The sequence below is a fragment of the Elephas maximus genome, chromosome 12, assembly GCF_024166365.1.
Source record: "Elephas maximus indicus isolate mEleMax1 chromosome 12, mEleMax1 primary haplotype, whole genome shotgun sequence".
Taxonomy (NCBI): Eukaryota; Metazoa; Chordata; class Mammalia; order Proboscidea; family Elephantidae; genus Elephas; species Elephas maximus.
This window is the reverse complement of record NC_064830.1, coordinates 108,851,042-108,878,494: the sequence shown is the minus strand read 5'-3', so window position 1 is coordinate 108,878,494 and position 27,453 is coordinate 108,851,042. Positions and strand designations below refer to the sequence as shown.

Here is a 27,453-nt window from a genome sequence, read left to right as displayed (position 1 = left end):
TGCAGGGCTCCTTCCGGGCCTGCCACCACCAACTCTGCTGCAGGGCTCCTTCCGGGCCTGCCACCACCGGCTCTGCTGCAGGGCTCCTTCCGGGCCTGTCACCACCGGCTCTGCTGCAGGGCTCCTTCCGGGCCTGTCACCACCGGCTCTGCTCCAGGGCTCCTTCCGGGCCTGTCACCACCGGCTCTGCTGCAGGGCTCCTTCCGGGCCTCTCACCACCGGCTCTGCTCCAGGGCTCCTTCCGGGCCTGTCACCACCGGCTCTGATCCAGGGCTCCTTCTGGGCCTGCCACCACCAACTCTGCTCTGGGCTCCTTCTGGGCCTGTCACCACCGGCTCTGCTCCAGGGCTCCTTCCGGGCCTCTCACCACCGGCTCTGATCCAGGGCTCCTTCCGGGCCTCTCACCACCGGCTCTGCTCCAGGGCTCCTTCCGGGCCTCTCACCACCGGCTCTGATCCAGGGCTCCTTCCGGGCCTCTCACCACCGGCTCTGCTCCAGGGCTCCTTCCGGGCCTGTCACCACCGGCTCTGATCCAGGGCTCCTTCCGGGCCTCTCACCACCGGCTCTGCTCCAGGGCTCCTTCCGGGCCTGTCACCACCGGCTCTGATCCAGGGCTCCTTCCGGGCCTGTCACCACCAACTCTGCTCCAGGGCTCCTTCTGGGCCTCTCACCACTGACTCTGCTCCAGGGCTCCTTCTGGGCCTGCCACCACCAACTCTGCTGCTGGGCTCCTTCTGGGCCTGTCACCACCAACTCTGCTGCTGGGCTCCTTCTGGGCCTGTCACCACCGGCTCTGCTCCAGGGCTCCTTCCGGGCCTCTCACCACCGGCTCTGATCCAGGGCTCCTTCCGGGCCTCTCACCACCGACTCTGCTCCAGGGCTCCTTCCGGGCCTCTCACCACCGGCTCTGCTCCAGGGCTCCTTCCAGGCCTCTCACCACCGACTCTGCTCCAGGGCTCCTTCCGGGCCTCTCACCACCGACTCTGCTGCAGGGCTCCTTCCGGGCCTCTCACCACCGACTCTGCTCCAGGGCTCCTTCCGGGCCTCTCACCACCGACTCTGCTGCAGGGCTCCTTCCGGGCCTCTCACCACCGACTCTGCTCCAGGGCTCCTTCCGGGCCTCTCACCACCGACTCTGCTGCAGGGCTCCTTCCGGGCCTCTCACCACCGACTCTGCTCCAGGGCTCCTTCCGGGCCTCTCACCACCGACTCTGCTGCAGGGCTCCTTCCGGGCCTCTCACCACCGACTCTGCTCCAGGGCTCCTTCCGGGCCTCTCACCACCGACTCTGCTCCAGGGCTCCTTCCGGGCCTCTCACCACCGACTCTGCTCCAGGGCTCCTTCCGGGCCTGTCACCACCGACTCTGCTCCAGGGCTCCTTCCGGGCCTGTCACCACCGGCTCTGCTCCAGGGCTCCTTCCGGGCCTCTCACCACTGACTCTGCTCCAGGGCTCCTTCCGGGCCTCTCACCACCGGCTCTGATCCAGGGCTCCTTCTGGGCCTCTCACCACCAACTCTGCTGCTGGGCTCCTTCCGGGCCTCTCACCACCGGCTCTCATCCAGGGCTCCTTCTGGGCCTGCCACCACCAACTGCTGCTGGGCTCCTTCTGGGCCTGCCACCACCGGCTCTGTTCCAGGGCTCCTTCTGGGCCTGCCACCATCGGCTCTGATCCAGGGCTCCTTCTGGGCCTGCCACCACCAACTCTGCTCTGGGCTCCTTCTGGGCCTGTCACCACCGGCTCTGCTCCAGGGCTCCTTCCGGGCCTCTCACCACCGGCTCTGATCCAGGGCTCCTTCCGGGCCTCTCACCACCGGCTCTGCTCCAGGGCTCCTTCCGGGCCTCTCACCACCGACTCTGCTCCAGGGCTCCTTCCGGGCCTCTCACCACCGACTCTGCTCCAGGGCTCCTTCCGGGCCTCTCACCACCGACTCTGCTGCAGGGCTCCTTCCGGGCCTCTCACCACCGACTCTGCTCCAGGGCTCCTTCCGGGCCTCTCACCACCGACTCTGCTGCAGGGCTCCTTCCGGGCCTCTCACCACTGACTCTGCTCCAGGGCTCCTTCCGGGCCTCTCACCACCGACTCTGCTGCAGGGCTCCTTCTGGGCCTGTCACCACCGGCTCTGCTCCAGGGCTCCTTCCGGGCCTCTCACCACTGACTCTGCTCCAGGGCTCCTTCCGGGCCTCTCACCACCGGCTCTGATCCAGGGCTCCTTCTGGGCCTCTCACCACCAACTCTGCTGCTGGGCTCCTTCCGGGCCTCTCACCACCGGCTCTCATCCAGGGCTCCTTCTGGGCCTGCCACCACCAACTGCTGCTGGGCTCCTTCTGGGCCTGCCACCACCGGCTCTGTTCCAGGGCTCCTTCTGGGCCTGCCACCATCGGCTCTGCTCCAAGGCTCCTTCTGGGCCTCTCACCACCAGCTCTGATCCAGGGCTCCTTTCGGGCCTCTCACCACCAGCTCTGCTGCAGGAGCCCATTCTCAGTGTTACAGCTCTTTTAGGAGGTTCCTTGCCTCCTCTCTCTTTGCTACTTCACTCTTCCTGCTCCTCTTACCTTTTCCCCTCTTTCCTTCCTTCTGAAACCTCTGTGGGGTTGGCTGCATACATAAGCAAACTCCTTGTCAATTTCAAGGTATGGTCCTCCCAGCAGAGCCATGAACTGACCACTCCCCTTGATGGACCACAGTCACTTCATTTGTATATTCTACAGTCACTTCATTTGCATAATCTAATGTATATTGACCAATCCCTGTAAGGTGCATAAAATAGACCAATCACAGGGCAGGCTGCAGGCTAGGGCCAGACAAAGAGTATCAAACCATCAAGTTGTTTACAGCTTACCCAGAAAATGTTAATCAACCTGGACAAAAGCAACAAACCCTCTGGGGTAGAAAACTAGGGCAAAGGTAACTCCTTAGGGCTTAGGAGGAAAAAATCATTCAAACTATTTTTCCAAAGAACCAAGGCAAAAGGAAGTAAATGAACTCATTTCAATATATGTGCATACATACATAAACACACACACACACACACATATACAAACACATATAAAACCAAAAAACCAACCCACTGTTGGTGAGTTGACATTAAGATTGCGTGTCAATCTGGCTGCGCCTGGATTCTCAGTGGTTTGGCAGTTATGATGTAGTTGGGCAGTTGCATAATGATGCAATCACCTCCATGATGGGGTCTGCTGTAAGTATCCAGTCGGTTGAAACAGTTTCCTTGGGGGTGTGGCCTGCATCCAATACAGGTGGACTTTCTGGCAAGGCTCGTGGGCTTTTGCTTGCTCTGGATCCTGCAGCTGACTCCTGTTCTTCTGACCTCTGGTTCTTGGGACTTGAGCTAGCAGTTTACCTGCCATCTTGCCTGCTGATCTTGGGATGTGTTGGTATTCACAGCCTGTGAGCCAGAGCCCTGCCGTCAGAGGAGGATTTTAACAATCAAGTGGATAGGATGACATGTTATGCGGAAACGAGTCATCCTCTTCCCCCAGCCACTCCTGTTGTTGCCCAATGGGCTTATGAACAAAGTGGCCACGGTGGCAAGGATGGAAGTTACGCATGGGCTCAGCAACGTGGACTTCTACTCACCAAGACCAACTTGGCTACAGCTATTGTTGAGTGTCCAATTTGCCAGCAACAGAGACTGAGTCCCTGATATGGCACCATCCCTCGAGGTGATCAGCCAGCAACCTGGTGTCAAGTCGACTACACTGCACCACTTCCATCATGGAAAGGGCAGTGTGTTGTTCTTACTGGAATAGACGCTTACTCTGGATATGGATTTGCCTTCCCTGCACACAGCGCTTCTGCCAAAACTACCATCCACGGACTCACAGAATGCCTTATCCACCATCATAGTATCCTATATAGCATCGCCTTGGATTAAGGGACTCACTTCACAGAAAATGAAGTGCAGCAATGGGCCCATGCTCTTGGAATTCACTGGTCTTCCTGTGTTCTCCACCATCCTGAAGTTGCTAGCTTGACAGAATGATGGAATGGCCTTCTAAAGATGTAATTATGGTGCTAGCTAGGTGGCAAAACCTTGCAGGGTTGGGACAACGTCCTCCAGAAGGCTGTATATGCTCTAAACCAGTACCCAATATATGGTGCTGTTTCTTCCACAGCCAGGATTCATGGGTCCAGGAATCAAGGGGTGGCTATGGTAGTGGCACCACTATTACCCCTAGTGACCCACTTGCAAAATTTCTGCTTCCTGTCCTTGCAACCCTATGCTCTGTAGGTCTGAGGTTGTAATTCCTAAAGTAGGAATGCTCCCACCTGGAGACATACCACTGATTCCACTGAACTGGAAGTTAAGAATGCCACCTGTTGTTAAAGCCAAAAAAAAAAAAGAAAAAAAGAATGCCACCTAACCACTTTGGGCTCCTTATTCCTCTGGATCAACAGGCAAAGAAGGGAGTTACCATACTAGTGAGTGTGACTGATCCTGATTATCAAAATGAAATAAGATTGATATTACATAATGGAGGTAAAGAAGAGGATGTCTGGAATGCAGGAGATCCCTGAGGGCATCTCTTAGTACTACCATGCCCTGTGATTAAAGTCAATGGAAAACTATAGCAACCCAAATCTGATATGACTACTAATGGCCCAGACTCTTCCGGAACGAAGGTTTGGGTCACCACACCAGGCAAAGAACGGCAACCAGCTGAGGTGCTTGCTGAGGGCAAAGGAAATACAGAACGGGTGGTGGAAGGAGGTAGTTCTAAATACCATTTACAAACACATGACTAGTTGCAGAAACAAGGATTGTAATTGTTACAAGTTATTTCTTTCTTGTATGTGTGCATCGCATGTTTTTGTTTTCTTATAAAATATAAGATGTAAACGCGTAGTGTGCTTTCAGTTGAATGTGTGTTTGTTGTATCATGTTAGGTGCAAATATGACTTCATAATTGTCTTTATTCAGAGATTATGTACAGTTTAAGAAGATGTGTACAGGTGTCAAGTTGACAAAGGGTAGACTGTGATTGTTAAGGTTTTGTGTCAACTTGGCTGGGCCGGGATTCTCAGTGGTTTGGAAGTTATGATGTAGTTTGGCAGTTGCATAACGATGCAATCATCTCCATGATTAGACTTGATATAATGTGATCACCTCCATGATAGGCTCTGCTGTAAGCAGCCAATCAGCTGAAAGGGAGTTTCCTTGCGGGTGTGGCCTGCATCCAATACAAGCGGACTTTCTGGCAAGGCTCATGGGCTTTTGCTTGCTGTGGATCCTGCAGCTGGCTCCTCCTCGTTTGATCTCAAGTTCTTGGGACTTGAGCTAGCAGCTTACCTGCTGTCTTGCCTGCTGATCTTGGGACTCTTTGGTCTTCGCAGCCTGTGAGCCAGAGCCTTGCTGAGTGCTGATCTTGGGTTCATCAGCCCCTGTGGTTACATGAATCAGGAGAAGCCTCCAGGTTGACCCACGGACTTGGGACATTCCAACCTCTACAACCATGTGAGCTATTTCCTTAACATAAAACTCTGTATATATTTATATGCTTTACAGGTTTTGCTTCTCTAGAAAACCCAACCTAAGAAACCACCTTACACAGGTTCCAGCTTTCACAGGTTTTTAAATACATATATATGTATATACATATACATACACATGTACGTATATTTATACACATATATAAACCATTTGCAATTTGAACATTTGTTACACGTACAATTCATGTAATTACATTAATTACATTCATTGCTTTCATCACATTGTGCAAACGATACCACGATCTAGTTCAAAATTTTTTCAACACACTTTTTTTTTTTTGTGATCTCACAGGTTCCTCTGCATTAAGTGGACTGGACGTATGCAAAGAGGATCCCAGTATATCTGAATCCTCAGGCAAGCAACTGGGACTTCATTTTCATTTCTCCATCACATCCAGCCCTCTGACAGTATGTGGTCATTTCCTGTCAGGGAAGCCGTTCTTCTTGGAAACCCTGGTGGTTAAGTGGTTAAGTGCTACAGCTGCTAACCTAAAGGTCGGCAGTTCGAATCCACCAGGCGCTCCTTGGAAACTCTATGGGGCAGTTCTACTCTGTCCTACCGGGTCACTATGAGTCGGAATCTACTCCACAGCAATGGGTTTGGTTTTTTTTTTTTACCGTTACGGCAGTGAGGGTCAATAAGATTCTTCATCACTCTTCACAGAAATTCAGTGCCCCCTAAGCAATGACTCCTTCTTTCCCCCTCCCTCTCACCCCTGGTAACTACTAATAAACTTTGGTCTCTATACATTTGCCTATTCTAGATATTTCATATACATAAGATCATAAGGTACTTGTCGTCTTGTGACTGACGTATTTCACTCAAGGTTCATCCATGTGGTAACAAGTATTAGGACTTCATTTTTCTCTATGACTGAATTATATTCCATTGTATGTATATACCACATAGTGTTGACCCATTTGTATGCTGACAGACGTTTAGGTGGTTAATCTGCAGGATGTCCCTTCACTTTGTTGATAAAGTCCTCTTATGAACAGGTTTTTAATTTTGATGAAGTCCCATTTATCTATCCTGTCTTTTGTTGCTCTTTTTTTGTGTGTGTGTGTATGTCCATTGTCAAATACTAAGTCCCAAAGCATTACTCCTATGTTTTCTTTCTAAAAGGTTTATGGTTTTAGTTCTTACATTTAGGTCCTTGATCCATTTTGAGTTTATGTCATATATGATGTTAGGTATGGGTACAGCTTTATTTTTTTCATGTGGAAATCCAGTTTCCCAGTACCATTTATTAAAGAGGTTCTTCTTTCTCCATTGAATAAACTTAGCACCCTGTCACGAATTGAATTGTGTCCCCCCAGAATATTTGTCAACTTGGCTAGGTCATGATTCCCAACATTGTATGATTGTCTACTGTATGACTGCGATTTCCCTATGTATTGTAAATCCTGTCACTATGATGTTAACAAGATGGATTAGCGGCAGTTATACTGATGAGATCTACAAGATTAGATAGTGTCTTGAGCCAATCTTTTTCAAGATATAAAAGCAAGAAGCAAGCAGAGAGACTCGGGGACCTCTACCACCAAGAAAGTAGTGCCGGGAGCAGAGCATGTCCTTTGGAACACAGGTTCCTGCGCTAAGAAGCTCCCAAACCAGGGGCAAAATGATGACAAGGACCCTCCTCCAAAGCTGACAGAGAGAAAGCCTTCCCCTATAGATGATATTTATAGATGATACCCAGAATATGGACTTGTAGCCTATCAGACTTTGAGAGAATAAATTTCTCTTTGTTGAAGCCATCCACTTGTGGTATTTCTGTTATAGCAGCACTAGATAACTAAGATACACCCTTATTGAAAATCAACTGACTACAGACGTGTGGATTTATTTCTGGACTCTCAATTCTATTCCATTGTTCGATATGTCTATCATTATGCCAGGACCAGACTGTTTTGGTTACTGTAGATTTATAGTATGTTTTGCGAAGTGTGAGTCCTCCCACTTTGTTCTTCTTTTTCAAGATTGCTTTGGCTATTCAGGGTCCCTCGTTGGACCGTATAAATTCAAGGATTGGCTTTTCCATTTCTGCAAAGAAGGCTGTCGCAAAGCTGACGGGGACTGCAATGACTATATAGGTTGCTTTGGGTAGTGTTGATATCTTTTTTAAAAAATAACATTTTATTGTATTTTCGATGAAGGTTTACACAGCAGTTTAGGTTCCCGTTCAACAATTTCTGCACAAGTTGTTCAGTGACATTGTTATGTTCTTCACAATGCATGAACATTCTTGTTATTTCCATTCTAGTTGTTCTGTTTCTATTAACCTAGTTTCCCTGCCCCTTACATTCTCATCTTTGTTTTAATGTAACTGTTAACTGTTTGGTCTCATATAGGTGATTTTTTAAAGGAGCACAGTACTTAGAAGTGGTATTATTTTTTGAGCCAATTTGTTATTTAGCTTCAATGTGACCTCAGGGTTAGTCTCAGTTCAAGGTTTGAAGAGTACCTTGGGGCAACAGCCTTTGGGAATCCTCCAGACTCAACCAGTCCAGCAGGTCTGTTTTGCTTGGGGAATTTGAGGTTCTGTTCCACATTTTCCTCCCATTCTATCAGGGCCCATCCACTGTGGCCCTGATTAGAATGGTCAGTAGTGGTAGCCGGGCACCATCCCGTTCTGGTCTCAGGGTATACGAGGCTGTGGTTCATGTAGACTGTCCTGTAGACTAGTTTGAGTTTTTGGTTTCCTTCTTAGTACTGACATCTTAATATTAAGTTCTTCAATCCCTGAGCATAGAATGTCCTTCCATTTACTCAAGTCTTCTTTAATGTCTTTGAGTAATGGTTTACACTTTTCAGCATGTAAGTCTTTCACCTCCCTGGTTAAATTTATTCCTAGTATTTCATTCTTTTAGATACTCATGTAAATGGAATCATTTCCTTAATTTCACTTTCCAAATACTTATTGCCGATATACAGAAACACAACTGATGTTTGTGTGTTGACCTTGTGCCCTGTCACATTTTTTAAACACAAATTTTAGTTGATGAAAACATTCATTTGAATATGGATATAAGAACTACTTCAGTAACTTTAATAACAGCGATGTGACTGGAGTGGCTATACAGATGCCTGAGGCAGGGATGTTCATGAGAGACTCCCAGGGGTCCTAGCTCTGTGAACCCCACAAATTATGGAATGCTTCATGACTTTGCGTGTCATCCTTGCACAGGGGCCATGCTAATCTTCTCTGTCTTGTTCCAATTTCAGTATATGTGCTGCTGCGGACAGCACTGTACTCTGCTACTTTGGTGTGGGTTCTTTGGGGTTTTCTGTATACTCAGGATCACGTAATCTGTAAAAAGGGATATATTTATTTCCTCCTTCCCAATTTGAATACCTTTTTATTTTTTCTTGCCTAATTACTCTGGTTAAGGCTTCTAGCATAATATTAAATAACAGTGGTGAGGGTGGGCATCCTTGTCTTCTTAAGGAGAAAGCTCTCAATCTTTCTCCACTATTGAACTGATGTTAGCTGTGGGTTTGTCATAAATGCATAAATTCTATTGCCTTTTTCTAAATTTGAAAATGTCTTTATTTCTCTTTCAATCTGACGTTTTCACAGGGAATAGAATTCTAACTAGCAGTGCGTTTCTTTCAGCACTTCTGGTTTCCATTATTTCCGCCTTGTGAAGTAAACTGTTAACCCAGTCGTGGCTCCGCTGAAGGAGATCTGTCTTTCCCCTCCTTCTGGCTGCTTTTAACATTTTCTCTGTCTTTGTTTTTCAGCAATTTCACTATGCGATGCCAATGTGTAGATTTCTTTTTACTGATAACAATCAGGATTTGTAGAGCTATTTAGGTCTATAACTGATGTCTTTCACCAGTTTTGGGAAATTCTGTTATGACTTCTTCTGCCCTATTCTCTCTCTCCTATCCTTACGGGACTCCATCCTATGTATGTTAGATATTCTTGCTTTATTCCCAAAGCCTCTTACTTTCTCCTTTGTTCATTCTTTTGCTAATCTGTCCTTCACGCTAGACATTTTCTTCAGACTCATCTTTCGGTTCACTAATTCTCTACAGTTGTGTCTAAACCCATTGCTGTCAAGTCAATTCCGACTCATAGTGACCCTATAGGACAGAGTAGAACTGCCCCACAGAGTTTCCAAGGAGCGCCTGGGGATCTGAACTGCCAACCTTTTGGTTAGCAGCCGTAGCACTTAACTACTGTGCTACCAGGGTTTCTAGCTGGCTGTTATACCCATTTCTCAAATTCTTAATTTCAATTATTATATCTTTCAGTTCTGTAACTTCTTTTTGATTGCCTTCAAATATACTATCGCCTTTTTTATAATTTCCAGCTCTTTGACAAAAGTCTCAGTCTTATCTTTTACCTCTAGAAAATAGTAAACAGCTATTTTTGAATCGATCTCTGATAATTCAGAATTCCAACATTTGGCACCCCTGTAGGTCTGTTTCTACTGTCCATTGTTTCTGCTAAGCAACCTCATGTTCTCTTGTCCCTTGTGTGCCTGTTTATATCAGATTGTAGCAAGATGCTAAATTTGCTAAATTGGTTATAAAAATAATTTGGGGCTTTGAAGGATGTTGTCTTCTGACAGAGAGAATCTAGATCTGTTTTTGTCACACAGCTGGGGGCACTAGCAACCCAGGCTCACCATAATTCAATTTATGGGAGTGCTATGCTTTAGGGCTGAGCGGTAGTTCCTGTGAATGCTGCCCTATGACGGGTTCACCCTTGTTCCTAGAGAGTAGCCCTTAGAGATTCCAACCAATGGCAGGCCCTTCGGGCCCAGAGCTCCAAGATTTCCCCCTAAAGCCATAATATCATCGTGAGCCCTATTCAGCCTCTCAACAGCCTTTTCCCAAAGGTAAAGCATCCTCAAATGCCAGGATCATGTCTTTTGGTTTCATCTTCTCTTAGATCTTGGCCAGATAATACTTTTTTTCTTCTAAAGACTCCAGAAATTTTACTTACTCTCTAACCTATTACATCAGTATCTCCTTTCTTCCACACTGAAAATCCTGGTTCTCAAGGACACTGGCTATGACAGAATTAGAATATCTCATAATTACTCATTTGTTTTATCTCACATTACAGTCTCAAAATAGTAACAGTAATACTGCCACCAAAGTGAATAAACACTAAAAATTTTCTTTTGCATATGTTCTCCCCATTCTTCTTCCCTTCCTGTTTTTTTAGCCATTATACACTATATTCTCTCCCTCTTAGTCTTCGTTCTAGGGAGAGTATGTATCTGATGCTCAGTACTAGTCCTTGTGTTGATGTCTCTTTATACAGTTTAGCTGAGGGCCAGGTAATTCTTCACTATCTTGTTAGATCTCTGATACCTTACAGTAAAACCTGTGAAAGGTGGAACCCATGTAAGGTGGAAACCTGTCAGGGAAGGAAAACTCAAATATTTTCCACTAAAATGAGAGATAGAAAAGTGGTAAGGCTGCACCCTGTCAAAAGTGGAAAATTTGCGAGACCTGGAAAAACAAGGCAGTCCTGTTGAGTTCCAGCTCTCACAGGTATCACTGTATATTCCTCTCCCCTCTACTAGCTGTCTGGAGAGAAAAGGACTGGTCCACATTACCTACTCTGCTATTACAGATGTGAAACTCTAGCTGCTGAATTATATAAGTTTCTGGTTGCAGAAGTTTTTCTCTGCTCTCCTACATCTTGCCAACCGTGAAATGAGTTCCCTTATGTGGGCTTTTCCCTCCATTCTTTGGAAAAACAGCTTGAGAGATCTTCCCCCTAAGACCTAGGGAGTTATCTTTGCCCTAGTTTTCCACCCCAGAGGGTTTGCTACATTTCCTGGGTAAGCTGTAAACAACTTGGTTTGATCCTTTTTATCTGGCCCTCAGCTATGGCCTCTCTTGTGACTGGAATGCACCTTGCAGGGATTGGTCAATATTCCATGCAAATGAAGTTACCATAGCCTACTATGCAACTGAAGTATCTGTAGCCTGCCGAGAGGGGATTGGTTAGTTCGTGGCCCTGGTGGGAGGGCCATGTCTCGAAACTGATGATGAGTTTGTGTACATATGCGACCAACCCCACAGAAGGCTTTTAGATAGGAAGCAAACAGAAGCAGAAGAGAGAAGCAGCAGCAAGAAACGAGGCAAGGAACCTCTTAAAAAAGCTGTTAACACAGGTCAAGGGCTATAACACTGAAGACGGTGAGAGGCCTGGAAGGGGCCAAGAGGCAGAGTTGGTGGTGACAGACAGCAGGACCAAGAGGAACCTGTCCTGAGGGGGCTGAGAAGACGCCTGCACCATCGAGAGGAACTGAGAGAGCTGTCCTGCACTGAAGGATAGGGACTTTGTGTACATGCTTCCTGACCCTGATCCTGAGTTGTAGCCTGTTGATCTGATTCCAAGTTGTACCCTGTTACTTCCTTAATAAACCACTTAACCCTAAGTACGGCCAAAGAGTTCTGTGTGACCACTGTAACACATTATCGAACCCAGAAGAGAAGAAGAGAGTGCCATGGAAGGGGCAGCTGGTGTCAGAATTGGTAAAAAGGTTGGAGGGTGGAGATATGTCTGACCTCCACCTTACAGGGATCAGCCTTGGGCTGATCTTGATTCGCATTATTCCCCTTGAATTTGTGTAGGTTCTGATGATGTTACTAACATAACACTCCAACTCACTGCATTTTGATGGAGTTCTCACCTGATGCATCTAACTTCTATACTTCATTGGAAGCCAGTATTCAGGTTTTCAGCCAGGTCTCCCTTCCTCTGGTTGCTAAGTTGACCTAGGTGAGTTGTTATTTCTCTGACCTATTTACGTGTATTCAAGACAATGATGACGTTAAACTCTCAGGGCCTCTTGATTGAAATACTATGAGCATAGTCCTGATAAAATTATTTCTAAAATTATTCAACTAATTAGTACCACCATTGAATTTCATGATACATAAAGTTTTATTCCAGACACAGAAATTATCAATTACTAGATTTGAGACAAATACAAATTTTAAGTTTTTAAAAAACTTTTTTATTTACAGGAAAATTTGCTACAACGTACAAAGAATTCCTATATACCCTCCACCCAGATTCCCCAAATGTTGACTTTTTATTGCATTTGCTTCATCATGCTCCCTACATGGACTCTTATATATTTTTTCCTAATCTGTTTCAGAACAAGTAGCAGACATGATGTCCTCCGATCCCTAAATACATCACTGTGTATTTTGTAAAAATCAAGGACATTCTCTTACCTAAGTACAGAAATGTTATCATAATCAGGAAATTAACACTGTTACAATATTATTGAAACTACAGATCTTATTCATATGTTGCTAATTGACCCAATAATGTTCTTTACAGAAACAGAAAACCAAATAAATATTAACACATATTTTTCCTGGTCCAGGATCAAATCTGGGATTAGACTTTATATTTAGATGCCTGTCTCTTTACTCTCCTTCCATGTGGAACATTTCCTCAATCTTTCTTTGTCTTTCATGACATTGACATGTATTAAAAGTCTAGACCGATTATATTGTAGAATGTCCCTTAACTCGAGGCTGTCTGAGGTTTCTTCCTAATTGGATTCAGGCTATGTACTTTGGGTAGGAATGCCATAGCAATGGCTTGTTCCTTCCCAGTGCCTCGTATCAGGAGGCAAACTGTGTCAGTTTTTTCATCACTGGTGATGTTACTCTAGATCATTTGACAAATGTAGTGTCTGCCAGATTGCTCTATTGTAAAGTTACTTATTTTCCCTTTTTTTATCAATACATATCTTGCGGTGAGATACTTTGAAGTTATATAAATTTCTGTTTCTCATAAAATTTTACCCACCAGGTAAAGTTTACATTTCAGGTATAAATAGAAGAATGTAAGATGGGTTTATTAATTTATGTTTGAATCTGGGCCAGAAATTCTCAAACACAGTGACAAAAGTGCCTTATGAATTTTTCAGATCTGGAAAGCTTAAATTTATATAATTACGTCCGTAATGTTAAAACAACAAAAAAAATTATCTGATAAGCCCATTATGCTATATGAAGAATTCACTTAACATAGAGAAGATGAAAAAGTAAAGTCAGACATCAAAAGTTATACTGGAATGTCTCACACTTCTGTTATTTCCACAATGATCCAACTATTGAACGTTATATAGAATTTTAAGACCATCTCACCATCGACTCAAGAGCAGACACAAGGAACGTGACCACCATCCTGCTCTCCGAGGACTCCTCACCTCCCACTGGCAGGGCAGACATTGCTACTTGGGCCATGATCCCTGTGCAAGATAAATATGAAGAAAGTGAATGGTAGAACTCCACAGTGTCCTTCTAAACACAAGTTTTACAACTGTGAGGGTCCTTACAAATCACCTCGTTCAATCCTTCCTTTTAGAGTTGAAGAAACTGACACTTAAAGACAAGTGATTTGCCCAAGATCTCCTGTAACTTAGACATCACCTCTCCATAAAACAAATTCAGGTATTTAAAAATTCATGTTAACTATCATACAGATGAGGAAGAGGCAGGAAATGTACTTTTTTTCCAATAATGTTTTGTCAGATTTTAACGTGGTGGAGCCAGATATTGAATTCAGTTTCAAACGCACACACCAAAAGAGGTAAGTGGGTTTTGTGTATTAAAGACAGGAACAGAAAATTCCTTCTCCCGACCCCGCTAAAACTTTTCCTGCTTAAAATTTAGCCAAGCTCTAAATCAAGTTAGTTTAAAATTTTTCTTCCAAAAAATTGTCAAAAACCTTAAAGTTTTCTAAAATATGCATGTAAATTTCTCATCAGATATGTCACCCCATATAGCTGAGTTAATTACATTTTAAGCAAAAGATGAACAGATCAACATGAACATGAACATGGAGGTGTTAAAATAAAAATACGAAGCCAATAACAGAAATTGATTGAAGTTTATTTAATGTATAATTTGCAAATTGGGGCAACATTTCTGACTAATGTCAAAAATGTACAAGAGAAGAACGATCCTTTACAGATTTTTAGACCCCAGCTTACCGCTAGTAGTTATACACCGAAATGGAAACAGGGCCAGAATAGAGTTTACAAAATAACTTGTGGGTATGCAGGATTCCATACGGTACTTTCTTGAAGAACAATTAAAATAATTACTGATTGATCTTAAAACATAGCTTCTATTCTGACCTTTGGAATTGCTGTTGTCAAAACTGACTGCACAGATAATTCTTTAAAAGAGCACAATGCCCTGAACTATTATTTGACTTAAAGATGGCTTTTTGGAGATCAGTTTTGGCTCAAGGTTTAAGGTTTGAAGATTTCCTCAGGGCAATAGTTTTGGGTAGGCCATTTTAACCTCAATGGATTCAGAAAGTCTAGATTCCACAAGAATCAAAAACTCCATCCACAGAAGGAAGACTGAAGACTTAAGGGAATGAAGTGTGTTGGTCATAAAAAGCTATTTAAAAATTTTCACAAGCATTTCTTTTGGAGCTCGTGGTTCAGTTCCCTGTGCACTTTAATGTGATGTGATCACATGACTTTCTTTGGCCAATGATGTGAGGGGAAATGACATCACTTCCTGGCAGAGGCTTTCAGACCCACAGGCTGCTTAGCCACAGTCCTTCCTTCTCTGCAATGGTGACTGGCAATGTGCCCCACGGCCATCAGCCTGAGCTCCAGGTTCAGGACAATGTGAAACAGATCCACGGCGAACTCACAACAGACATTTAGTGTGCGCAAGAAATAAATCTTTGCTCTCTTAGGCCACTGAATCTGGACAGCAACTGGATTATTCAACTAGGTCAAGGAAATGCATATTAAAAGGTACATAACAACAAAGCCATCACTTGTCTGTTAATACAACTGTTACTCAAATTTATACACCAACCACAAATGACAAAGATGAAGAAATTGAAGATTTTTATAAACTGCTTCACTCTGAAATGATCAAACATGCAGTTGAGATGCATCAATAATTCCTGTTAATTAGAATGCGGAAGATGGAAACAAAGAAGAATTAATAGTTGGAAAATATGGTCTTGGTGATAGCAATGATGCTAGAGATCGCAGAATAGAATTCTACAAGACCAAGACTTACTTGAGTCATTAAATATATTGGACGTGTGTTCAATTTTTATCTAAAATAAAGAAACAATGTACAAACAATGCAAGATAAATTAGGTAACTGGGACCTCCTAAAAATTAAATACTTATGCTTATCAAGGAAACCCTGGTGCCGTAGTGGTTAAGTGCTTCGGCTGCTAACCAAAGGGTTGGCAGTTCGAATCCACCAGGTGTTCCTTGGAAACTCTATGGGGCAGTTCTACTCTGTCCTATAGGGTCGCTATGAGTCGGAATCGACTTGACAGCACTGGGTTTGGTTTTATTTTTTATGCTTATCAAAAGACTGTACCAATAGAGTAAAAGAGAACCTACAGACTGGGAAAACGTATTTGGCAATGGCATATCTAACAAGGGTCTAATCTCTAAAATATACAGAAAAATTCAACTCAACAACAAAAAGGCCAAAAATCCAATTAAAAAAATGGACCAAGGACATAAACAGACACTTCACCAAAGAGGACATTCAGGCGGCCAACAAATACATGAAAAGATGCTCACGATCATTAGCCCTCACTGTTGCCGTCACCTGCTGCTGAGTCACTTCTAACTGATAGTGAACCTATGTCCAACAGAACGCAACACTGCCTGGTCCTGCACCATTCTCACAACTGTTGTTATGCTTGAGCCCATTACTGTAGCCACTGTGTCAATCCATCTTCTTAAGAGTCTTCCTCTTTTTTGTTGACCCTCTACTTTATCAAGCATGATGTCCTTCTCCAGGGACTGGTCATTCCTGATAACATGTCCAAAGTATGCGAGACAAAGTGCCGCTATCCTTGCTTCCAATGAGCATTCTGGCAGTCCTTCCAAGACAGATTTGTTTGTTCTTCTGCCAGTTCACGGTATATTCAACATTCTTTGCCAACACCATAGTTCAAAGGCATCAATTCTGCTTCGGCATTTCTTATTCTTTGTTCAGCTTTCACATGTATATGAGGCGACTGAAAGCACCATGGCTTCGGTCAGGCACACCTTGGTCCTTAAAGTGGTATCTTTACCAGAAGTTTCCTGAATAAACTGAATGCTTTGAAGGCCAGCGTAGCAGGGGCGGGGGTTTGGGACCATGGTTTCTGGGGACATCTAGGTCAACTGGCGTAATAAAATCTATTAAAACATTCTGCATCCCACTTTGGAGAGTGGCGTCTGGGGTCTTAAAAGCTAGCAAGAGGCCATCTTAGAGGCAGCAATTGGTCTCAACCCACCTGGATCAAAGGAAAATGAAGAACACCAAAGACAAGGTAATTATGAGCCCAAGAGAGGAAAGGGCCACATAAACCAGAGACTACATCAGCCTGAGACCAGAAGAACTAGATGGTGCCCAGCTATAACCGATGACTGCCCTGACAGGGAACACAACAGAGAATCCCTGAGGGAGCAGGAGAGCAGTGGGATACAGACCTCAAATTCTCGTAAAAAGACCAAACTTAATGGTCTGACTAAGACTAGAAGGACCCCAGAGGTCAGAGTTCCCAGAACTTCTGTTAGCCCAAGACAGGAACCATTCCCAAAGCCAACTCTTCAGACAGGCATTAGACTGGACTATAGGATACAGAAGCTTCTCAGGTTATTTGCTCAGCATATGGACTGAGTAAGTATGGTGAAAGGACTCAGCCCTGATGCACACCATTCCTGATTTCAAACCACGCAGTATCCCCTTGTTCTGTTCAAATGACTACCTCTTGGTCTAAGTATAGGCTCCCCATGAGCACAATTAACTGTTCTGGAATTCCCATTGTTTGCAATGTCATCCATAATTTGTCATGATCCACACAGTCAAATGCCTTTGCATAGTCAATAAAACACAGGTGAACATCTTTCTGGTATTCTCTGCTTTCACCCAGGATCCACCTGACATCAACAATGATATCCCTTGTTCCACATCCTCTTCTGAATCTGGCTGGAATTTCTGGCAGTTCCCTGTCGATGTACTGCTGCAACCACTTTTAAATGATCTCCAGCAAAATTTTACCTGTGTGTGATATTAATGATATTGTTCAATAATTTCTTCATTCCACTGTATTACCTTTCTATGGAATGGGTACTGTCATGGATTGAATTATGTTCCCCCCAAAATGTGTCTTCCTCCAATCCTGATGCCCGTTCTTTTTCATATAATCCAGCTTCTCGGACCTCCATGAAAACCTTATGAATAGCAATGGAACCTCCGTGATGAAATCTGCTAAAATGTGATCACCTCCACGATGGAATCTGCTTGAGTAGCCAATCAGTTGAAAGGGAGTTTCCTTGGGGGTGTGCTCTGCATCCAGTACAGGTGGACTTTCTGGCAAGGCTGGTGGGTTTTGCTCTGCGCTGGATCCTGCATTTGGCTTGTCAGCATCTAACCTCAAGTTCTTGGTTCTTGGCCAGCAGCCTGCAGTCTTACCTGCCAATCTTGGGTTTATCAGCCTTCACAGCTGTGAGCCAGCAGCCTACAATCTGACCTATAGACTTTGGGTTCATCAGCCCCTACAGCTACGTGAGTCAGGAGAAGCCTCCAGCCTGACACGTGACCCAAAGACTTAGGACTTGCCATCCTCTACAACCCAGTAACGCATGTCCTTGAGATTAAGCTCTCTTTCCCTCACTCTCCCTCTCTCTATACATATATATATATATATATATATATACGTGTGTATATATATATACACACACACATACATATATATATATAGGTGTTTCACTGGTTTTGCCTCTCTCAAGAAACCAGCCGAAGACATTTGGTACCAGAAGTGGTTCTAGAGAAACAAAATTGTAAGTATGAGTTTTCTAAATAGGTTCTCAAATCTGGTTAGTCTTAAAGATGTTGATGGCCCTGCTTCCAGTAGTAAAGAGGGCACTGCTAATCCAGGGTGTGAGGTGGCAACAGAAATATACAAAATATCACCAGTAGGTCAAATATTTGTGAAAAACAAGGCTCTGGGTGATCACAGCTGTGTCTAAAGAGCCTTAGTCTGGGTCGTTGCCTGGGGCATGGCCTGAGGCAGATGCCTTACAAGACAATGCTAAATGTTTTCAAAGCAAATTCCCACCACCCACTTTAGCTTCTAGACCTATAACTAGACTTGAGTCCCAGTAGGCCCCAAAAAGTGAAGTACAAAGTGTGACCCAGGAGGAGGTACGTTACACTCCAAAAGAACTGCCTGACTTTTCTAACATGTACAAACAGAAACCTGGGGAATATGTGTGGGAATGGCTGTTAGGGTGTGGGGATTAATGGTACAAGGAACATAAAGATGGATCAGTCTGGGTTTATTGATATGGGTCCACTAAGCACAGGTTCTTCCTTCAGTGCTTCGGCTTGAGAGATTCGGAAAGGATCTAACAGTTGATTTGGTTGGGTTGCTGAAGCATGGATTATGTGGTGGTCTATATTAAATCAAGTTGAAGTACCAGACCTGCTTTGGTATGCTGTAGAAGAAGGTATTCAAAGGCTTAGGGAAACTGGCATGCTAGAGTGGATTTATCAGGTCAGACCTGCAGACCCACACATGGAGTGCCGAGAGGACACATCTTTTACCACGATGGTGAGGAGCAAATTTGTGAAGGGAGCCCAGCATTCTTAAAGACTGCAATGATTGCTATTTTACGTAAGTCAGATTTGACAGTGGGAACTGCCCTAACTGAATTAAGACACCTAACTACAATGGGGCTGATCGGACACCATGGTGGTAGGGGCCAAGTGGTGGCACTCAATTGTCAAAGACAAGGTGGGCATGGCTACCATAATGGACAGTGGAGTCAAAGCAGTAATCAGAATACTCTGATGTTTCAATTTTCTTTGAGTTTTGATTATTTTTTTAACAGGATGGACAAGCCACCTCTCAATAAGCCTAACACAGTTTTCCCTGCAGTGTCAACACAGATCGTTGTTTCTTCCATTAAACATCCTACAGAGTAGTTTAGGGGCCATGATATATGAGGAAACCCTGGTGGCGTAGTGGTTAAGTGCTACAGCTGCTAACCAAAAGGTCAGCAGTTCGAATCCACCAGGCGCTCCTTGGAAATTCTATGGGGCAGTTCTATAGGGTCACTATGAGTCGGAATCGACTCGATGGCAACGGGTTTGGTTTTTTGGTGGCAGATCTCCCAGAAGCCCTTTTGCTTCCCTCCAAGACTGTGGTAATTAAAATTCTAGCCCATCAACCTAAAGGGGTACCTTAAACAGAAGAAATTAAAGAGGACAACCTGGCTAATAGGGCAGCTAAACAAACTGCTTCAAAAATTGTTATGACCCCTGTGTTAGTTAACCCTTCAAATCTTGATATTCGTGCAGCCTTAGAACCGCTTTTTAAGCATCAATAGCTAGCCTCTGAAACTGAAATTAAGAATTATAAATATGCTGGCTGTCACCACAATACAACAACCAAATTATGGACAGGACCTGGTAACAAAATTGTTTTTACCAAAGTTCTACTTGTGTCCATGATCCAAAATCTGGATGACCATGCACATTTAGAAAAAGACAGGATGACACAAACCTCAGAAAAATACGGATGGGGAGACTTCTTTGAAGCAGCTGACCATGGCATTTCTCATTGTTCCACTTGTTCTTGTAATAACATACTGGCTTCTGAAACTCGAGACATTTTAACTCACGATCACCACAACTGGGACCCTCCTTATTACTGTTCTGAACTACTAATAGAAAATTGCCCTCCCAACAAAGCTTCCTTTGAACACCTTTTTGTACATCAAAAATTGGCTTTTGCAGATGAAAATGACACGTGGGAAAAATATAGCTGTCCCCAGGAATCCACTTCAGGGACATGGATGGGACCTAACCAGTTGCCTGTCCTCCCCAAATCTCTCTAGGTTCCTATGATGAAGGCATTACATATTAACTCCCCCCTTAGGAAGAGGTAAAATGATGAAAATGTTGAGGAAATACTAGTGAGGGCATTTCTTTGAAACTGCTGACTACAAAAAACTGCTCCATTTGTTCCCTATTTAATTCAGGAAAACCTTACAAAGTCCCAACTGGAAGATACCCCCTGCCCTCGGGTTGATGGTTAAATGACAAATTGATTTTACTCAGCTTCCACCCTCCAACGGTTATAAATTTGTATTAGTAATGATTTGTAGGTTTCCACATTGGGTGGAGGCCTTTCCGAGCCGTCAAGGCACTGCAACCTTTGTAACAAAGAAACTTTTTGAAAATATCATCCCAACTTAGGGAGCTCCTCAAACTCTTTGCAGTGACCCAGGTACTCACTTTACTGGGCAAGTAATAACAGAGATATGTAAAATTTTTCCTATTTTCCAAAGGTTCCATTGTTCTTACCACCCTAATCATCTGGTCTTGTAGAAGTGACCAATGACATTACAAAAACCCAGTTAGCCAAACTGTCCACATCTTTGCACTTGTCCTAGGTCCAAGTACTTCCTCTTGTCCTTTTAAACTTAAGATCTACTGCATTCAGGCCACGTAAGTTGAACCCACATGAGATCATTACCTGATGAACTACGGTCCTCCCTTATTGGTCAGCTTGGACTGACTAATTTAATTTAAAACATCTTATCAAAATATTGTCAGTCCTTAATTCAGTACTCCAAAATACATGCTTCCCAAATAAAGAAAGCCTGTGACAATCAGAAACTGGACACATCCCAAATACCTACTATTACACTTGGAAATTATATCGAACGGTAGAGGCATCAGTTAAAAGACTCTCTTGGGCCATACTGGAAAGGACTTTACTTGGTCCTCCTCACTAACCCTTGTGCTGCCAAATTACAGGGAGTTAAGACTTGGGTTCACCTCTTCCAATTGAAAAAGGCTGCAGCTCAAAGCACCTGGACTGTTCAACCTACAGTTGGACTAAAGGTGAAATTCAGATGCCCGAGTAGCCAAAAGCAGATGATGTCAGTGGTAGACAGCTTTTCCCAAAATCACAGAAAAAGACTTCATGCAAGTTCTTCAAATAACTGGAGTTTGTCTAATGCTTATTGCTTTTTAAACTGCCTTGTTTTAGAAGCTTGGGTTCACTGACTGTTAAGAAATTTTCAAGCAGACCATTGATATCAAACTGAAGAAAAAATTCAAGCCTCAGGTTGCAATATTGAAGGATTCTACTGGGAAAATATTCAATGACTCAGGAAGCATCAAAAGAAGATGGAAGGAATACATAAGAGTCACTATACCAAAAAGAACTGATTGACGGTCAACATTTCAGGAGGTGGCATATGATCAGTAACTGATGGTCCTGAAGAAAGATGTCCAAGCTGCGCTGAAGGCATTGGTGAAAAACATGGCTACAGGAATTGATGGATAACAACTGAGATGTTCCAACAAACGGATGCAGTGCTGCAGGTGCTCACTCGTCCACCAAGAAATTTGGCAGACAGCTAGCTGACCGACCAACTGGAAGAGATCCATATTTGTGCCCATTCCAAAGCAAGGTGATCCAACAGAATATGGAAATTATTGAACAATATCATTAATATCACACACAAGAAAAATTTTGCTAAAGATCACTCAAAAGTGGCTGCAGCAGTATATTAACAGGGAACTGCCAGAAATTCAGGCTGGATTCAGAAGAGGATGTGGAACCAGGGATATCATTGCTGATGTCAGATGGATCCTGGCTGAAAGCGGAGAATACCAAAAAGGTGTTTACCTGTGTTTTATTGACTATGCAAAGGTATTCAACTGTACGGATCATAACAAGTTGTGGATAACATTGTGAAGAATGGGAATTCTGGAACACTTAATTGTGCTCATGAGGAACCTGTAAGTAGATTATGTGGCAGTCAGTCGTTTGAACAGAACAGGGGGATACTGAGTGGTTTAAAGTCAGGAAAGGTGTGCCTCAGGGATGTATCCTTTCACCATACTTATTCAATCTGTATGCTGAGCAAATAATCAGAGAAGCTGGACTATATGAAAAAGAATTCGGCATCAAGATTGGAGGAAGACTTGTTAACAACGTGCATTATACAGATGACACAACCTTGCTTGCTGAAAGTGAACAGGACTTGAAGCACTTATTGATGAAGATGAAAGACCACAGCCTTCAGTATGCATTACACCTCAACATAAAGAAAACAAAAATCCTCACAACTGGATCAGTAAGTCACATCATGATAAACAGAAAAGATTGAAGTTGTTAAAGATTTCATTTTACTTGGATCCACAGCAGTCAAGAAATCAAAAGACGCATCGCATTGGGCAAATCTGCTGCAAAGACCTCTTTAAAGTGTTAAAAAGCAAAGATGTCACCTTGAAGATTAAGGTGCGCCTGACTCAAGCCATGGTTTTTCAATCACCTCACATGCATGCAAAAGCTGGATGATGAATAAGGAAAACTGAAGATCTGATGCCTTTGAGTTGTGGTGTTGGCAAAGAATACTGAATGTACCGTGGACTGCCAAAAGAATGAACAAATCTGTCTTGGAAGAACAACAACCACAATGCTCCTTAAAAGCAAGGATAGCAAGACTACGTCTCACATAGTTTGGACGTGTTGTCATGAGGGATCAGTTCCTGGAGGACATCATGCTTGGTAAAGTAGAGGGTCAGCGAAGAAAAGGAAGATCCTCAACAAAATGGAATGACACAGTGAGTGCAACAATGGGCTCGAGCATAACAATGATTGTGAGGATGGCACAGGACTGGTCAGTGTTTCATTCTGTTGTACACAGGGTTGCTATGAGATGGAACCAACTGGACGGCACCTAACAACAACAACATCGATACTGGTTTGTTTCACACTCATAGCTATCCTTCTATTATTGGTCTTCTTCCACTTTGTTTATATTACCCCCTATAAGAATCTCTACGCAGGCCATTGGTCTATTTGCTACTTGCTTTATGTTCATTGCTATTCTTATGTTAGTTGCTGTGCTACACACAGTTAGTATCACACCATTTTAATATTCCCTTTTTCCCATGCAAATGACTGAATAAGGTGTTTCATCATAGCCCTTATTTTTATGACATTTGCCCTATTATATTACTTTTGGTTAGTTTTCTTACATCATGAAGCTTTTCTTAAGTATTTTCTTACTGTATTCCGTGACTTTCATTAATGCCTGGCATGAAAATGTCTTTGTTAGATTGTCCGAAGCACTGGCTAGTGCTAGTAATCTCACTGTATATTGGACTTGTCATTCTCCCCCAAAACCAATCTCACTAATTCCAATCCATTAGCATCTCCTGTACTGAGTTATAGTTTTATACCCAGTGCTACTGTTAATCTTAACATCACTTTTAAGTGAACCATACATGTTAGACTGCGGAATCCTCCTGGATTGTTAGCCCAACCTCAGGTATCATTCTTTAATTTAACCCAACCTATAACACTCAACAAAGCCATGAAACACTTGAGAGCTTGCTTTGCAAAACCCAAAGGTGTTCATGTTTGCCAAATTCATTATTCTGTCCAACACAGAGAATTCCATAGATACTTTGAGATTTTATCAAGTAAGGCAAAGGAATTACATGACTGCATAAAGAAGGACTCATCTCCTCTTTGTTCTAGACTCTGGGATCCCCTAAAGATGGGATATTTACCTATCTGTAACAATTCTTTAACAGAATATTGGCTTGAACAAGTTAATCAAAACATTCTCTACCCACATTGTTGTACTGGAAATAACATGATCTGTGCTCCTTATGGATATGTATTTTTATGTGGAGGATTAGACTACCCCACTGAAAAAAGATCAAACCCAAGTAATGAACCTATCCTTGAGCATTACCCTGCCTAGAGGGATGGAACCTGATGGGCCAATGTACCGCTCAGACTAGCCTTTTAACGGCCAAGCTGTTCCTTTAACGTAATCTTGATCCACACAGACTCCTACTCCCCAATCATGGAAGCAGGATGCTAAGCAATGTCATGGTAAAGAGGCTGGGTGGTGCTGGGTTACCTACACAGATGTGTATGAGGTCTTAAAAAGCTTGTTGAAACAAGCGGCCACCTTAAAATATAGCATATGCAGGGTGGTGCTTGGCTATCCATATGGTAACACCTGGGGTCTTAAAGTCTCATTCAAGTGAGCAACCAGCTAAGGAAATGACATAACAAGCCCACGTGTAAGAATGCATTCTTTCACCAGTGATCAGAGGATGTTCACGAATATCCGTTATCAAAAGGAGAGAAAATGTATGAGAGTTCCAATAAGGAGGTGTTTTGACCTTAGTTGCCTGGGTCTGAGCCCGAACTCCATCTTGATCCCTGCTTACTCCTCTAACAACCATCAACCTTTGTAAAGGCTTAAACTTAAAGTTAAGGAAATGTTTTTCTTGTGGTTAAACAAAGCTTGTGACAGAGATTTCTTGAGGGGCTCTTGATGCAGATGGCTTATCAGAAATCTCCTGCACAAGCAGCCCTCAGGAATCGTTTTGCCCAAAGAGCTATTTTAACAGAATGTTCTTACCATAGAATGCCTTGTAATCATCTTGGGACCACCCTATCCTCCTCTAGTCACCTAATTATGCTATTTAGGAATGTAACCTATCAAAATAGTCCAGCTATGTCCTTTACACCAATCCCTATCAATTCCCCACTTTGAGATGTCCAAAAATCATCAAGCACCAATCAGAAATTTTCAATTGCCTCATATGCATGTGAAAGCTGGACGATGAATAAGACCAAAGAACTGACACCTTTGAATTGTGGTGTTGGTGAAGAATATTGAGTATACCGTGGACTGCCAAAAGGATGAACAAATCTATCCTGGAAGAAGTACAACTAGAATGCTCCTTAGAAGCAAGATGGCGAGACTATGTCTCACATACTTTGGACGTGTTATCAGGAGGGATCAGTCCCTGGATAAGGACACTGTGCTTGGTAAAGTAGAGGGTCAGCAAAAAAGAGGAAGACTGTGAAAGACATAGGTTGACCCAAAGGCTGCAATAATGGGCTCAAGCATAAAACGACTGTGAGGATGGTGCAGGATGGGACAGTGTTTCGTTCTGTTGTTCATGGGGTCACTATGACTCCAGCCGACTCAACGGCACCTAACAACCACAATTCCTGATATTATATAAATGTACCTGCTTGCCTTCAGGATCTCCGAGCTTTTGGTTTCGAGTCTTTGGTTTTAGTGAAAACAAACGTGTCCAAATGTGAACTGTTTGAACCTCTAATAAACTTCCTTGCTCTTGAGTAGTATTTTTACCCGAAGACAATATGCAATGTCAGAATAGGCGAATCCGCGGAGACAGAAAGTCAGTTAGTGATTACCTGGGGCTGAGGAGGGGAGAATGGAGGGTGACTGCTAATGGACAAGGGTTTCTTTTTTAGGTGAGGAAAATGTTCTGGAATTAGACGGTAGTGATGGTTGCCCAACTCTGTGACTATACTAAAAACCACTGAGATGTATGCTTTTAAAGGATGAATTTTAGGATGTCTCTCAATAAAGCTATTACTTCAAACAACAAAACTTGAACTTGAAAAACAGAGAATACAGCGTTTAGCCTTTTCTCCCCTAAACCAGAATTGGGTAGGATAAATCCCGGCAGACTGCTTTGCCCTACCTCGGCTTTTCTCCCGACCTCCGTATTTGTTTTCTGACAACACACAGGCAGATGGAGGCCGTCGCGCGGACTCAGGCCCACGCTAGAACCCACGCTGAGCGTCTCCGCGAAAGCGCGAGGCGAAGCGTAGTCGGTCATCTCCACCGCCCAGCAGGGCCGCAGTTACCAGGCAACACGGAAGCCCCGCCCCCGGCCTGACCAATCAAGTACATCCGCTCGGAGGGCGAGCGCCGCACGTACACCAGACAGAACGCAAACTCGCGCAGACTCCGCCCCCGACACCCCGCCCAGCCAATCAGAAAGGAGAGGGATGCGCGTGCCTTGCGTGCGACCGTTGCCCCGCGGCCGGACTTGGCGCCCCTCCCCCACGCCCTAAATTCTGCCCGCGAGTTCGGGCCCGCAGGCCCGGAGGGTAGGGGGCGCCCGGGAGGCGAGGGTCACTTCCCGGCATGCACCTGGGCGGCGGCCCGCGCGCTTCCCCCGGCCTCGGGAGGAGAAAGTGCCCAGAGAGTCGCCCGCTCCTCATGGCGGCGGGGCAGGCGTACGCACCTGAGGGCACCGGCCTGTGGGCCGCGCTGGGCCGGCCGCTGGGTCCGAGGGCTGGGCCGTCGGGAGCGGCCGCGGTGGCCGTGGGCCGAGGCCGGCGGTCGGGAGCCCGGCGCGTCTGCGGCGTCCGAGGGCTCCAGCGCCGCACTGTCCCTCCTTTTTCTGTCCCCGTTTTTTTTTTTCCCTTTTTGTTCGCTTCCTGAAGCGCAGCCTTGGCGCGTGTGTCCGCAGCGCCCCCAGTGGGAGCTGGCGTTTCCGGTGCGGCCGAATCCGGCGGCGCGGCTGGCTGGTCGGGGCTGAGTCCCGTTCCGCCGAATTCCCGACGTGCGTGACCTAAGATGCGGTCTTCGCGGGCGGCGGCCCAGGTCTTCTCGCCCTGGATGCCGCCCCCCGACGTCGATGCCGTTGCATCCTTTTACCTAATACTTGTAGCTTTAAAGCAGTTCCGTCACCAGTCGCGTTACCGTTGAATCGCTTTAAGGACGTTATGCGTTACAACCTGCAACAGCGTGTCCTGAACGTTTGGTGAGGTCGGCGACGTCGCTGATGCCGATCAAGACCTGCCCAACCTTACATGTCACAGTGGTGCACTTCAGTCTGGGGACATGGCATCTATTTTAAATATGTCAAAAAGAGAAGAAATAGAATGATACCAACCATTTACTCATTGCCCAGATTTTACATCTTGCCTTACCTCATATTTTTCAGAAGTAAGATATTACAGATACAATTGAAGGCACCATCCGTTTCTCTGTCTTTCTTCCCTAGAGGGAACCCCTATAATAATATGCACTTTCATGTGCAAAAAGACAACTGTTCCAAATTTGCTGATTTCTTT

At 44.5% G+C, this 27,453-nt stretch overlaps 1 protein-coding gene and 1 non-coding gene across 6 annotated transcripts in view; both read right to left on the bottom strand.

Annotated features, from left to right (window-relative positions):
* LOC126087355 (general transcription factor II-I repeat domain-containing protein 2B) overlaps positions 1-27,018 on the bottom strand; it is a 75,556-nt gene extending 48,538 nt beyond the window's left edge. For 4 of the 5 annotated variants that reach the window (XM_049904771.1, XM_049904773.1, XM_049904775.1 and 1 more), the window contains exons 1-2: positions 26,619-27,018; positions 13,653-13,756 (exon numbers count right to left, since the gene is read on the bottom strand). In XM_049904771.1, coding sequence (XP_049760728.1) covers positions 13,653-13,751 — 99 coding nt within the window. In that variant the 5' untranslated portion in view covers positions 13,752-13,756; positions 26,619-27,018. Of the gene's footprint in view, positions 1-13,652; positions 13,757-26,069; positions 26,333-26,618 lie in introns of those variants that run through there. The other variant, XM_049904772.1, reaches the window with a different exon arrangement.
* Positions 8,653-8,759, bottom strand: LOC126087595 (U6 spliceosomal RNA). The gene has a single exon (XR_007519778.1). It is a non-coding gene; the product is annotated as a U6 spliceosomal RNA (small nuclear RNA).
* Positions 27,019-27,453: the final 435 nt, after the last annotated feature.